Genomic DNA, 16,257 nt, shown 5'->3' with positions numbered 1-16,257 from the left:
GATCCATGGGTCGGCGGTTCGAATCCCGGCTCCTCCTGTCTACATGTGTCCTTGGGCAAGACACTGAACCCCAACTTGCTCCCGATGTGCTGGTTGGTACCTTGCATGGCTTCCGCTGCAATTGGTGTATGAATGTGTGTGTGAATGGGTGAATGTAATGCATCTATGTAAAGTGCCTTGGATAAAGGCGCTATATAAATGCACCATTTACAACAAGAAATGTTTTTCTTTTAAATTGCTCACCAGAATTATGAGCAAAACCTGACAAGCTAAACCAATAAAGTCAACAAAGTCAATGAGTACATGAGTGATTTTACAATTAAAATCTCAACATTAGTGGATTAGACTTTTTTAATTCAGTATTGAGCTACTGCTCAACAGGCAGTATAGTGCAGAAGAAGTCCAACTGGATCAAGGGCCAAAGGGCTTATCTTAAATCTGATTTAAGCAAAACACAAGTCAGGTCCTTATCACATCTGACACAAGATGTTTCCACATCCTGTAAAATAACACCAATAGAGACTGCTGCTTTCGATTACCTTTCGATTCTGAACCAAAACCTCTTGATAATGCCTTTAATAATAATAAATAATAATATTGGAACAAGGTGCCTTCGTTCCCCCTTTTAAAATCAGTTTACAGTAACAGTTTACCTGTTTTTAATGCCAACCATGTCAGCAAAGAAATACGATTCTTTGTATTGAACTTTGTGAATACTGCAACTCATTTGATCTGATTCTGAATCTCCTGCCTTCTTCTGTTACCGTCCCACCATATGCCTTCTTCCTTCCCGTTTCCCCTGCACCTCACAAGACAAATGAATCAAGTCCCTTTCCAGTCAAATGCGTGTTTGAAGGATGTTGCAAGATTATCCGGTTTATGTGGTAACCCACCCACCCGCCCCACTCCAAACACAAACCTCAGCATCCTGTCTGATGTCTTCATCTTCCTGTCGTCACCCGTTCTCACCCTCACACCTTCCTCTTCACGGTGGAGAAGTAGACCAGTGGTTCTAAAAGTGGAGTCCAGGTGACCCTCAGGGTTCCATGAGGGGGTTCTAACTGGACCCTTATACCGTGACGTTTGTAACTCTGAGCGTATACAAATGGAACCGATTGGTACATTAGGTTCCATGCTGTGTACACTCTCAGAGTTATGGGGGTCCATGAAATTGTAAAAGTTTGAGAACCACTGATAGACACACATCTGTCAAAACATACAAGGCAGGGCTGAGTGTAGAACAACATGCAGGCGGGTCAACACGCTCAATCGCTCATGGACCAACAGCCTATTTTTCCCCAACATTTTTAAAGATGGAGTGCCACAATTTTTGTATTTTTCCAGTTTTTCATGTGTCTATGCGGTGACAGTACTTCATTAGACACCCTGGAGTCGTTTTTATGTGCAATGGTGTATTAACTTTGTATTTAGGGTTTCTTCCTGGAGGCTGAACCCTTGACAGTCAAACGGGCCAATGAAATAAACAGTAATATAGTGACATCACATTATCAGCCCCTCCCCTAACCCCTCCCCCTTTATCATACAACTACAGCTGTGGGTGCGGCTTCAGTTCAGGTGGATCACCACCCATCACCACCCACCAGGCAAACCAGGCATACTTAATGAACTGGTGGGCGTGCCCACATAAAAACAACATTTTAACAAATACCTTACACTTTTTTGAAAAAAATTATACCTCCTTATATAACAATAAGACCTGATGATCATGTTTTAGGGTGGGAAAAAAATCATGGCACTCCATCTTTAACATTGCTCTGTCTCTCCCTGTCTTTCTTTGTTTCTTCCCCTCCCTCTCTTAATTCTGTCAGCTACACCAAGTCCAGCCCCATGCAAGACCCCGGACACGACCAAGTGGGACAAGCTCTTCTCCATGCTGGAGAACAGTCAAATGCGAGAGAACATGCTACTGCAGTACGCTGATGACATCATCAAGGTGGAGATGGGCTCACTTCGTGGAGAGATGCTGAGGTGAGTTCAACAAACAGTGTTCTGTTCTATTGTAACTACAATCAGTGATTTCAACCTGTAGGCCGCGGACCACTGGCGTGCCGTGAGGCTATTGATACTATTGGCTATTGATACTCAAAATACTAAGATTTGAATGATAAATTAACATAAAACAATTCAATAAAAGAAATTCATGGTATTTCTTTTCATTAACCTTGAAAAGAAAACGTCATTGTAATACCACTAAAAAGGAATCCTATGTTGGTTACATTGAGCCAAGCCCAAAACACAATCAATTGATTGATCATTAAAATAGAAATGCACGCAGCCCACCTATGTGACCGTGTTAAGTGGTCAGATGGGTGGGCCCCGAACACTTTGGAGATGTTCGAGTCAGACCTGATCCAAAGTTGAGAACCACTGATGTGACTGTATTGTACTAAACTAAAGGGATTGTGACATTAAAAAAGGTTTTTGTAATTTTTCTTAATTAATGTCATGAAACCTTTAACCGTTCATTTCCCATTCATAAGGTTTGTTGCCGAGTACGGAGGTGCCTGCGGCGTGGCCGTGGAGACGGCAGGAAGAAGAATGTCCCTGCAGTTGGAGACCCGTTTACGGGAAACCCTGGAACATCTCCACCAACGCAACATCGTCACACCTGGAAATACCTCTCAGAATCAGCTGGAGGCCTTTCTGCACCAGCTTTTGTCCATGTCCCGGATGCAAGTCTCCCGACTCGCCAAGCTGGAGACCAGCTGTTTGGGGCAGGGACCAGAGCCACTGGCCAGCCCCAAGACGCGATTCCAGGCTCCAGATAGAGGAGACAGAGGGACTCCGAAACAGGAAGTGACTTTGCCAGAAGGGGCGGGAGCTCTGGAGAAGACCCTGGCGGCCGTGGTAACAGACCTGAAGGAGACCATGGCAGCACTTGCGCAGACCATGAGGTCGTCCAGGCAAAGATTCCTGCCTGCAGGTAAGATACCATGTTTTTGCCGCCATCTCTCTCCCTTTGATCTTTCACACTTGGTCTGTCTACCTTCCCCAGGACCAGACCAGCCTTTGACCCCCAACTCTCTGCGTCATCTTTTTTTCCCCTGTGTTGACACATTTGGGTCACGTTCCAAACAGAAACATGAGACACACCCAGGCCACGCAATGTTCCAGGAAATCCTGCCCACCGTTGTCCTAAATACCTCTTTGCATTTCCTCTGGCTGTGTTCAGGCTCCTCAAGTAGCAACCTATCCCTTCCCCCACTATCGTTACGGTCTATCTGGAGAGCTCAAGATCAATTTACCTTGGTTCTTGTTAGAGTCCGACCAATGCCAGATTTTATGTACTGGACTATATCAGACTGGCTCTATTAAGGAGCAACATATCCCTTCACTCAGTAACATTACTGTCCATCTGTATAGAGCGTCGCAGCCCCGCCCCCCCGAGAGACCCAGAAAATACATCGCCATTCATTTTCCTCATAGATTTTTCAAAAAGTATTTATTTAAAGACGTTTACGCCGCGGACAAAGCCAACTCTTGTCATGACAATACACACAATGTTTTGGGCAAAACAAAGAATTAGAAAGTAGAAAACAACGGAAGGTTACAACACTTTTTCTGTGTTTTTTCTTCTTTGTAATTATTTGTTTGGTCCAAAATATTGTGTTTGTTGTCATGATTTGAGAGTTGGCTTTGTACGACGCTTAAAAGGTCTTTAAATAAATACGCTTTGAAATGTCTATGGGAAAAATGCATTGGGAACTATTTCCTGGGCCTGGCGTCGTCATGAAAGGGGGCGGGACTGCGACGCTCTATAGACGCCAGGATGAATTTATATAATGCTTCTTTTTCAAAGTGATGTTAATGGGATCATTCTGTTCCTTTTCTCAAATCAAAACAAAACACCTCATCTAGTCAAAGGCCAGCTCTTCGGACCCTCTGGTCCAGCTTTGATGGCGCCATTGTCTAATCCTCATTGACTTAGATCTCAGACTGATCTCTGAAATACACTCAGTAATGTACAGCCTCGTGATAATTCTGATTTGGGCATGACATACCCGGAGCAAATAACAACAGAACCAGAATCTCCATACATCTGGAGATCCATAAGGGTCCATTTGGTTTGGATAACAGAGGCCCTGATTTAACCACTTAAACCCTCTAGATTTAGGAAACTGGACCTGAGCTTACTCTGGACAGATTCTTTCAGTAACACCAAAAATAGCCGATCTACACGCTTACAACTTAACACGTTTAGCTGTTTTTGGCTTATGTTGACCCCGGAATATGGATGCTGGGGTTGAAGTGGTTCAGATAGCAGGTAATTGTGTTCCCCGACATGGCTCTGTTCTGGTTTGACTCACCATGCATTGGCATGTGGATCAAACAGTGACGCATATTAATCTAAGATTAAAAGGTTGATAAACAGAGGGTGATTGAGTGAACACAGCTCATGTCTGCTCCTATAGGCGCCGGCCTGTTCAATGAGCCACATTAGGCAAATAAAAACCTCAACATTGTTTAGGTTGCATTACTCAGCTGCACACACACACACACACACACACACACACACACACACATTTATGCAAACAAATAGGCACGCTTAGAGGCACGTGAACCACATACACAAATGTATGGCATAAATGCTGATGCAAGCAAGCACGCACGCACGTGTGCACACACGCACACACGCACACATACACACCAGCATGCACGCACACACGCTCGCTCGCTCACACACACACACACACACACCGTGTCTATATAGCCCGGCAGTGTAAGACTGGCCTACATACAGAGTGGAAGGAGTCATAATCATTAGCAGGTCGGCACAGAAACCACACCAAAGTACTTCAGGAAAGCAGAACCAGATGGGAGACGTTTTGAACACACACACACACACACACACACACACAGAGAGAGAGAGAGAGAGAGAGAGAGAGAGAGAGAGCATGTACAAAATTATTGTTTCTCCACTGTTCCCTAAGGAGGAAGAAACCTGAGAAAAATGTCAATATTTAGGGACTTGTGGTCTCTGGTAGAACCAGTGTGTCTCTCAGTTGAGAGACACAATGGGAGAGAGAGAGAGAGAGAGAGAAGATATATTGCCTATTACTGTATCTCAACTGCCAGTGCCCACATCCCCATTTTAGACAAAGGACCTTAGACATAAAAGACACTGTGTCAATGTATGTATATTTTTGACAGACAGACAGACAGACAGACAGACAGACAGACAGACAGACAGACAGACAGACAGACAGACATGAACAGTATATACATGTAACTGACAGATGGGGAGATGAAACATGAGAAAAGCTGTACTGACAACTTAAATATAATGTTAAATTATCAGAAGCATAAACACACACACACACACACACACACACACACACACACACACACACACACACACACACACACACACACACACACACACACACACACACACACACACACACACACACACACACACACACACACACACACACACACACACAATCCATCTCGTACCTCCCACTGAGCTTTCCTGTCCAAAACTCATAACTCTCGTTGTTTGAGCTGCGGTTGATGCATTATCTCATGGAAGCTAAATTCCCTCTAAGGCCCCACACAGAGGAATACTGTGTACACACACACACACACACACACACACACACACACACACACACACACACACACACACACACACACACACACACACACACACACACACACACACACACACACACACACACACACACACACACACACACACACACACACACACACACACACACACACACACACACAAACTCTCTCTCTCTAGTCTCTTTGAAAGGTAAAGCCGCAAAAATTACCTTTCACAATAGCCTACAGCACAATGACTTTGGTCAGAGAAAAAGGTGCGCCCTCAATAACCTTCCATACAACGTGCGTGTAGCAGTAAGAGAATGGGTGGGGCACGTGAATGATGTAAAACATGCAGTGGTCCTGACCTAATCTGATCATCAGTTAACATCATGATGTCAGTTAAACACACAGCCTGGACAATGGAGTGTGGGGAAACAGAGAGTAGGTAGAGGGACATATACACAGTGGGGGGGGGGGGGGGGGAGAAAGAGAGAGAGGGGGGGGGGGGGGGGGGGGGGGGGGGGGGGGGTAATTTAATTCATTTAGAGAGACTATGTATGATTGATGAATTAAATACATAGGACCACAATGATTGATGACATTATCATGTGACCCTGCTCGCACCTGCAACCTGCACATCTGTCCTTCAGCACTATTAGTTAATAACAATACAATTCATACAAAATGTAACTTGAACGTGACTTAATTGTTTTTGAGGCTTTCCTGGTTTGGGTGAACACAAACATTGGCCATAGCGATGATTTGATTGGCTACATATTGAAGCTAAAAGTGAAGCCAGAAAAGTGAAGACGCAAATTGTGATTGCCCGGAATGTGATGATGTATGATGATGTATGATGACAAAAGCGCCCCTCACTTGAAGTTAAAATTAAAAAGCAGTTTTCACCTGTAATGACATGCCCAAAATAGACGCCAGGTTGAAAGTGGTTCAAAAGTGCTGTAATGAATTAAAATTGTGCCAGATGAATATAAATATAAAAACGTCAAAAGCTAATTGGACCAGCACTTTAATGTGAACCCACTTTTCATGGCCAAAGGTGCAATTAGTCAGGGAATATTATCAGTTTAATGTCAAATCTGGGAATACATTTCTTACCAAGAATTTTCTTCACCAACCCTAGGGGAATTTTTGACAGCTGCTGAAAGTTGGGGTACCATCAACAGCCAATATATGGCAAAATGTTCTAAATTTCATTATGCTTTAAATAGCATGTGACGTGTCAAACTAGGGGGTTTTCACCATTCTGAATCCATTCCACGAAAAACGAAAAACACTCCTTGGGCTAAAAACGGCCATAGACACTTGCCCAAATGTGCCCTATTGTGCCCAAATGTGCTGACCTCAACACATTTGTGGTGACGGCTATGGCCATTTTAAGTCCAAGGAGTGTTTTTCGTGCAAGACTAATGCTTGGAATGGATTCAGAATCATGAAAACCCCCTAGTTTGACCCCTAGTTTGGCCATAGACCCCCTAGTTTGGCCATAGCCACTTGCCCAAATATGCCCAAATGTGCTGACTTCATCACATTTGTGATGACGGCTATGGCCATTTTTAGCCCAAGGAGTGTTTTTCGTGCAAAGCTAATGCTTGGAATGGATCAGAATTATGAAAACCCCCTAGTTTGACACGTCACATGCTACTTAAAGCATATTGAAATTTAGAGCATGTTGATATAATGGCTGTTGATGGTACCCCAACTTTCAGCAGCTGTCAAAAATTCCCCTAGGGTGGTTGAATATAAACCAATGTGGGATATGTTAGTAGACACCTTTACAAACACATTGGTGAAGAAAATTCTTGGTAAGAAATGTATTCCCAGATTGTATTAATATCCCCTGACTAAATGTACATAGCAGTCAACAGAATAGTTTCCAGTGCCACTATATAAATGCACCACCACTTATATGGCAGTGATTCTCAAACGTTTTATTCTCAAAACCCCCCATAACCTTTAAGGGTCCATTTGGAACCCCTCAAGGAACCCTGAGGGTCCCTGGACCCTACTTGGAGAACCAGTGTTCTATGGGTTAGGGTTAGACCCATAGAACCAGTGTTCTATGGGGCACATGGATGTTCAAAGGGTCTAAAGTAGGACCAGAACCAGTGTTCTATGGGGCACATGGATGTTCAAAGGGTCTAAAGAAGGACCAGAACCAGTGTTCTATGGGGCACATGGATGTCCACATTTTTTCATTCCCGATAGCACAATTTCTGTGTTAGCCGATACCGAATACCGATACCAGTGTTGTGATCGCGTGTTGTGTTTATAGCTATCTAGCTATATCTCGTGTTGTGTTTATAGCAGACTCCTCACTCAAATGTGCACTTGCAGTTTGGGCAACTCGAAAGCAAACTCCACATGCCCCAACATTTTATTTGCCTGCCATAGTGTCAACCCCTTAGACTGTCATATTCGCCGATACCGATATAACCCGATATGACAAATAAGGGCCGATACCGATACTTTTCCGATACCGATACAGTATCGGGACATCTCTAGTCTAAGTTAGACCCAAGTTTAGACCCATAATTCTCTCATAATATGGGGTTGTGGTATAAAAAAGTTTGAGAGTCCCTGGTCTAAACAAACCATGATATTTCTGTGACTCTACTAACCACTAATATAACCACTGGTTAGTAGAGTAAAGTAAAACTTCAGGTGCACCACAGATTCCAGTGAGAGATGCTTATCTGGCTCTGACGTCTCTGTGGAAAAGTTCAAACAAATAACCCTGGGGGCTTAGGCCTGACTCACACCTTCACAACAGATTGATGTATAGCTGATGCATGAGACTTATTGACTGATGCAAGCTCACAATGCATTTCCAATGGGAGTCACATGGTTTGACACAACATTTGTGTTGTATGAGGGGGTGGGGGGCAGTCGAAACACAGCCAAAAGCCGTACAACACAAATGTTGTGTCAAACCATGTGACTTCCATTGGAAACACATTGGGGCAAGATGTAAACAAACCCTTTCATACATCTAGCATGCATCAATGTTGTATGCTAGATGCGAAGGTGTGAGTCAGGCCTTAGAGAGCTAGCTGACAGACAGACAGACAGACAGACAGACAGACAGACAGACAGACAGACAGACAGACAGACATCGATTAATTGCCGATTATCAATTATCAATGAATAAATTCATCGATAATTCCCATCACTAATTTGAACCGTATTGTAAAATGCATGATTTTTGCTATTTCACTACTGTGGCAATCTCTTTCTCTTACTAAGCCTTCCTCTTTTTCCATATCAATATTTGAACGAGTCACGTGTTGGTGATGAAAGTTAACAGAAGCCTCCCCTTGCTCTCCTCATCCACAGGTTGTGAGATGACCCTGCTCTACCCCATGCGCTCCCGTCGCATCTACACCTCCGTCATCCCTGAAGTCCCTCTGTCCCTGTCCTCCTTCACCGCCTGCCTGTGGGTCAAGCCCACCGCCGTCTTCAACAGGACTGTGCTGCTCTCCTACGGAAGCCGCCGGAACCCCTACGAGATCCAGCTGCTGCTCAGCGGCAGCTCCGCCCTCTTCACCGTGGGAGGAGAAGCACACCTGGTGGAGGGGCGGGGCATCGTCAGAGAGGGCGGGGCTCCCGAGTGGCTCCACCTGTGCGGTGCCTGGAGCTCCCAGCAGGGCCTGACGTCGCTGTGGGCCGACGGCAAGAAGGTGGTCTCTACGGCCGGGGTGGCCGAGGGCCACATGATACCCGGCGGGGGCTCCCTCCTGCTGGGGCAGGAGAGGAACTGGTGGGGCTACCCCGAGTCCCCCTTCAGCAAAGGGAGCACCAACGGTGTACCGGGGTTCGAAGACAGGTCCGATCCCAAGCTGGCGTTTGTGGGGAAGATGACCGGCGTGAACGTGTGGGATCGCGTGCTGTCAGAGGAGGAGATCTCCCAGCGGGCTTTGCTGGAGGGCGAGGGCTGTGCGCTGAGGGGGAATGTGGTGGCATGGGGGGTGACGGAGATGGAGCCCCACGGGGGAGCTCAGCTTGTCAACTAAAGCCTAATTCTTCAACCTTTTCATTTCAACCTTTTCATTTTGCCCCAGTTTGGCATGCATTAAGCCACTGACTCCCATAACTCTGAGAGTGTACAGATGGAACCAAATCGACCCATAAGGGTCCATTTGGTTCCATTTGTACACTCTCAAGAGTTACAGGCCTATAAGGGTCCATTTGGTTCCTAATTACCATCTCTTTGAGAACCACTGAACTAATGGACTACAAAGCTTTCATCCCATCATCATTGATCTGAACCACATCAAAAAGACTATGAAGCCTGCAGAGGGGACAAACCAACTCACAACTGCTTCATAATCATTCCGATCATCCTCATCAATCATCACCACCACCACTATTACCATATCAATGACTAACGCCAGGGCTCCACCGGACGCGTTGCGTCTCCGTCGCGTGCGTCAAAAAACGCACCGGTTCAATTTTAATGCACGCGCGACGCGTCAACGCAACGCAACGCAACGCGGGCAGTGGAGCCACCCTTCATTGATTAAAAAGGGAACATTCCCTGACGGTGACGGAGACGCGACGCTGACGCGCCCGGTGGAGCCCTGGTGTAAGTCTTTGTAATTGTTTTAATCATCATCAATGTCTTCATCATTATCATCATCATTGTTGTCGTCGTCGTTTAATTAATATGCCAAGTGTATCATCATCTCAGTTATAATCATCATCATCATCATCATCATCATCATCATCATGAACGCTGATGCTGCCAGACAGCATTTATAAGTTCAAATGGAGAAAGCCAATGCTGTGAGATACTGAAGTTGTTTGGTGAAATGCTTTTATATTCCACATGTAATTATGACAGCCAGAGGCTGTAACACACACACATGCATGCACGCACAACACACACACACACAAACAAACACACACGCACACACGCACGCACGCACGCACACACACACAAACACACACACACACACACACACACACACACACTTAAGGACTTAACTAAGACTGGAAAGTTTATTGATTAGTGACTATATTTACTGAGCCAATAGATAAAGAGTGATCAAATATGCCATGCTTAAAGAGTACAATGAATAAAGACTTGTGTGTGTCGATGTACAGGAGGTAGTCCACCATCTGGTATCTGCCCTGCACATGTGATCGCTGTCAGGTGGAGGCCATGCACGTCCAAAACCGCTACTTATCAGGAAATGGTAAAAAAAAATGCACCTTCCAATGGATCCAAAAGTAGGTCGGGAAAATATGTGTCGCCACCCATTTGTGGACACATGTGTGTCACCAGTAAATAAATAAACTTTTATTTTTTTAATTTTAATTCTGAATATTATTTCAAAGCATAATAAAAAAGAAATGCAATATACAAATAAAAATAAAAATTGATAGACGATATGGTGCGCTGTGAGCTTGTACATCTACAAAAAACAGGGGAAAAAAAGAAAAAAAAACATTTGAATGTCCAAAGTGCCTTTCCTGAGTGTGTGCATATGAAATGTTAGTGTAAGTAAAAAAAAAAAGAAAGAATGTTTTTTCTATCTTTCAAATACATTTTTGTATATTAACTTAATAGATGATGAAAAGTTAAAATAGAGGTTAACTCTAATGTGGTGCAGTAAATGTATCCTATTTGATAATTGTATTAATGCAGGCTAAAACTGCTGTATAGTGCATGAGTCCTTTCGAGCATAGCCTGCGAATAGAGAAGAAGCTTAAAAGGCAGTTACATTCATTTCTTTTAAAAAGTGACTTCATTGTTTAAGCTTTTTAAAGCGTCTTTTGAAACATTTGCATTTGCAACTTTGTATTCCTCAGACTGTTTACATTCCTATGATGAGACAGACAATTTTATTTTATTTTCCTGTCTTGTAATTTGTTCCGTAGTTTTCATATAATTGTAGGGATTATGTGTGTTTCCATTTTGGTTTTGTTTTTGTTTCTTGGGATTTTAAATAATGTGTACCAATAGATAATGATGATACTAGCTAGCTTCACATCCATTTTGGGACAAAATGGTTAAGAATTTGAACAGAGAAGCTGTGGACAATGTTTACAGAGTAATGGATAATCTAATGTGACTTGTATCATAATGTAAATTGTGTTTGTTGTTCTTGTTAACAAGTAAGATTGAATGTATTTGTACATAAATGTTTTTCTTTTTGCATTACGTAATTGGTGGGATGGAGAGGAATTTTATTAATTAAATCTACAACTTTCAAAATGGTGAATACTGAGTAACTTAATACTGTCAATTCAGAAAATCCATAGGCCCATATCTGAAAAAATGTTGCATACTCTATATGACCATTAATAGTTATTAGAGGATAATTAAAGTTATACAGTCATCCGTCAATTATTACAGATATTACATATATTCAAGTGAATATATTCAAGTTAGATTTATTCAAGTTAACTTTATTCAAGTGATAAAGATATCAAGGCATGTTCTCCTAATGTAGTACAGAAGACATTCTACTCTAGGGTTCTCCGGTTAAATCCAGACCTTTTTCCAATGTTGTAAACTAAGTAACTAAGTACATTTACTTACATACTGTATTTAAGTACATTTCTGAGGTATTTGTACTTAACTTCCACTACATCTACAGTACTCCACTAGATCTCAGATCCAAATAGTGTAGCCTACTTTTTACTCCACTACATTTATTTGAAAACTTTAGTTATTAAGTTACTTAACCACTTCAGCTCGCATTTCGATGTATCAGTCACACCTTCGTCAGATGTGACTGATACATCGAAACGTTGTCTCTTTATTACTTGCACCCTGATAATAAAATAAGGGCTTCAACTGTCCGAGTTGCTCCAGTGCCTTCCTTCCTCCTGTCCTGTTGCTCCAGTGCCTTCCTTCCTCCTGTCCTGTTGCTCCAGTGCCTTCCTTCCTCCTGTCCTGTTGCTCCAGTGCCTTCCTTCCTCCTGTCCTGTTGCTCCAGTGCCTTCCTTCCTCCTGTCCTGTTGCTCCAGTGCCTTCCTTCCTCCTGTCCTGTTGCTCCAGTGCCTTCCTTCCTCCTGTCCTGTTGCTCCAGTGCCTTCCTCCCTCCTGTCCTGTTGCTCCAGTGCCTTCCTTCCTCCTGTCCTGTTGCTCCAGTGCCTTCCTTCCTCCTGTCCTGTTGCTCCAGTGCCTTCCTTCCTCCTGTCCTGTTGCTCCAGTGCCTTCCTCCCTCCTGTCCTGTTGCTCCAGTGCCTTCCTTCCTCCTGTCCTGCCTCTGAGATGCACCAGACAGGCCTGCCATATACAGTAGGCTTGAGGCGCGGTTGGAACTCCCTTCTGCTGACTAATGAAAGCTCATGAAATGTAGACGACCTAGTCATAGGCCCAATCCCAATTGCCTCCCTCAAGCCCTGAGCTCTGAACCCTCATTGACTTTAGTGACGTCAGCTGTAAACTGCTTGAGGGTGAGAGGCTGCAAGGGCTCCAAATTGTTGTGAAAGGAATGGGACAGCACTTTGAAGATGAGTCCGCCATTCATGACACTTTGCATCACTTTATACAAACTGTCCTTATTCACAGCCAGTGCCTACATGCTTGGACTATTTATACATGTCTATCATGCAGTCTATTTTAGTATTTAAGCTGATCGTTTTATTATTAGTTTCATTTCCTGTGTGATAGGGGTTGTAATATTCATATATAATAATGTTCATTATACATTGCATTTCCATATTCTTTTACTTTGCTCATTAGTCATTTCTCATCATGTTTCCCTTATTATTATTATTATTAAATATATAGCCTATCGTCTATACATTCTAACCGCAATACATATCTAATTTGCATACTTAAATGATTGACGTTCGGAGGATCTCCCTCATTCCCCTGGTAACGCTATGAACTGTGGGTAATTTATTTGCCAAAGTCAGCTAAAGTCAGCATCAAAACTGACTTTGGCAAAGGGCACATAAAGGGGCAGGGCTGAGCCCTCACTGACTTACCGATTTCAAATGGGACATCCCTCAAGCCCTCGCAGACTTCACATGAACGCGCAGCTAAATCAGTGAGGGCTCATTGAGTCAGCAAGGGAGTGGATTGGGATTGGGCCATAGTCACCACCTAGTCATACTGAATGCCTAGTCCTGATAGGCTGCCACACATGCTGCCTAAGCCAATGGGAATGTAGTATGATTGCCTGCCTCCTAAGCTATGCCACACGCACCGCGAAAGGGCTGATTTCCACAACACAGCGAGCAAGCTTTACCACCGGAGCCTCGAAGCGAAAACAGCTGTTATGTTATGAGCAGGAAAGCCACAACAAAATACAGTCATTGAACCACGCACAGAACGTCGGAAACGAACGCAAAAAAGGCTGCGAGGTTGTGCACACAAACATACACGTTACTAAAATAATAATCATACTAATATGGGGGGAGAGCACAACGGAGACAAGAACACAACGGAGACAGCACTTCTTTCACCTGACAAATATCACTATGTGATAATTTCTTGTTTTCTTCTTTCTAATTATTTTTTCGGCCCAAAAAATTGTCTGAGGCTTACAGGTCTTTAAATAAGTACTTTTTGAAACGTCTATGGGAAAAATGCATGGGAAATTCTCTTCTTGGTCCCTCGTCATTCAACAACAACAACAGCTTTGCCAATAGGATTATAGGACTGATAAGCTATGCCTAATACAGTAATGAAACATAGGCCTACACATGAGTCTGATTAACACAAAAACTGGTAAACTGGTCATGTTTGTGGAAGAAAACTTTAAAGGTATTATCTGCTGTTTGAATCTGTACAAGCAGGCTGGAATTGTTCACAGAACTGTGCCTTTTTCCAAAACATATCAGCCGGGGTACACCACACCGACTGCATATGTATGTCACAGTCAGTAGGGGAGAGACAGGAGATCTGGAACTTTAACAGCTGCAACATACAAAACTTTACGGCTACCTTTACCTTAACATCAGGCTTCAGGTAGAGAAGGAAGGACATTAAAACCTCCTTGTTAACATGTTGGAATGGGTGTGTGTGTGTGTGTGTGTGTGTGTGTGTGTGTGTGTGTGTGTGTGTGTGTGTGAGAGAGAGAGAGTATACCCTACTTGATAATGAGTCCAATGTGGTTTACTGTAGTTAACAGTGAAACCTTTACACTGTATCCTGCTGGGAGTTTCCTGTATCACGCGCACGCACGCACGCACGCACGCACGCACGCACGCACGCACACACACACACACACACACTGTTTGCACAAGTAACTGACCACCTCACATAGCCCGTCCTCGACCTCACCCGAACCTCATTACCTCATCACCTCATCACCCCACTTCCTCAAGTGAGGCGTGCTGGGACTGTTATTGGTTTTGCAGGCTACGTGTGGATTTATATATACAAACGCACGTGTGTATGTGCGTGTGTGAGTGCGTGCATGTGTGTGTGTGTGTGTGTGTGTGTGTGTGTGTGTGTGTGTAAGCAGATTACTGTATAGACTCTATAGTACTATATAGTATGTGTATGCCAACAGTATAGCGTGCTGTCAGGCTGTCATAAACTACTCTACTGCATCGTACAAGAGTGTCGGACAAAAGTAGTGAAAATCTCGTCGCAATGAGAGAATCGGCAGTCTTAACACATTGACCATCATTGACTGCCACGTATTCATTCATTATTTTGCCACTGCCACAGTCTTTTCAGTGCATATTCATATTTTGAAGTGGAAGTAAGCAACAACTGTGTAATATGTCACACAATCTTATTTAAATGAAACCCGTTATAGGTGAATAAAGCTGGCCTGTTTCCCCTTTTCTTGAAAGTGCAAATGATTGTAGCGTGTACAAAAAATTATTCTGCACACTTTTTTTTACACCTGCAGTTGTATAGTGAGTTGTATTATGAGTGAGGGGTAGAGAAGGGAGGCGAGGTAGGGGGTCGCAGGCTTGTTAAGGAGACAAAGAGAGGGTTAAATATGTAGCATATGTTGGATCAGCCACAGCAATGCCACAGCAGGGGGTAAACTGTCTGAAATGGTTCTAGGCAGCATTTACAACATTAATGCACTCCAAATGTGTGTGAATTTGATGAAAGACCGCTCCGACGTGCTAGTGTTAACAGAGCCATCTATTCTCTCTAGTCTGGGCTTCATCTTTCACCCTACTGTGTCTGACATCTAGTGTGTGTCTGTGTGTGTGTGTGTGTGTGTGTGTGTGTGTGCGTGCGTGCGTGCATGCGTGCGTGCGTGCGTGCGTGCGTGCGTGCGTGTTGTTTTGGGAGGCACTGGTTTCAGTTCAGTCAACTTCCTCTTGTGTGTTGGCTGGTGAGCCACATGTTTAGGGCAGTGGTGCTGGTGCTGACACCACTGCCCTATCTTGAGAGATAGCTGAGAAATAGCTGAGCGTTCCTTGTTTTGCTCACAATTGAAATAGTGAGCAAAACAGGTGCAAACAGTTAGTGATGATTAGTTGGGTGTGTTTGTTTGCTCTCCCAGGGCAAAGCCTGTGACAGTGCACCCCCTCCCCCCTCTCTGATGAACAGCCATGTGGATAACCCACTCAGGATGTTGATATCCAGAGGTCTGGATGAGCTCAGGATCCAGGACCTCCAGGACCCAAATGCATCCCAGTCATCTAGGTACCCAGCCAGGCAGGATACAGTGGCTGGTTGGAAATGATAAGACACTGGTTTCACCCTGCTTACATCCTGAAAGCATC

General features: G+C 43.9%; 2 protein-coding genes across 2 annotated transcripts in view; one reads left to right on the top strand and one right to left on the bottom strand.

Annotated features, from left to right (window-relative positions):
- ptx3a (pentraxin 3, long a) overlaps positions 1-9,956 on the top strand; it is a 12,443-nt gene extending 2,487 nt beyond the window's left edge. The window contains exons 2-4 of the mRNA XM_079513590.1: positions 1,830-1,989; positions 2,502-2,944; positions 8,932-9,956. Coding sequence (XP_079369716.1) covers positions 1,830-1,989; positions 2,502-2,944; positions 8,932-9,608 — 1,280 coding nt within the window. The 3' untranslated portion in view covers positions 9,609-9,956. The remainder of the gene's footprint in view (positions 1-1,829; positions 1,990-2,501; positions 2,945-8,931) is intronic.
- The window catches only part of veph1 (ventricular zone expressed PH domain-containing 1), a 143,889-nt gene that overhangs the window by 100,741 nt on the left and 26,891 nt on the right, over positions 1-16,257 (bottom strand). The gene's annotated exons all lie outside the window — the stretch shown is intronic.

Source organism: Electrona antarctica, assembly GCF_951216825.1.
Source record: "Electrona antarctica genome assembly, chromosome: 11".
NCBI classification, from domain to species: domain Eukaryota; kingdom Metazoa; phylum Chordata; class Actinopteri; order Myctophiformes; family Myctophidae; genus Electrona; species Electrona antarctica.
This window is presented reverse-complemented; position numbering and strand designations above follow the sequence as displayed.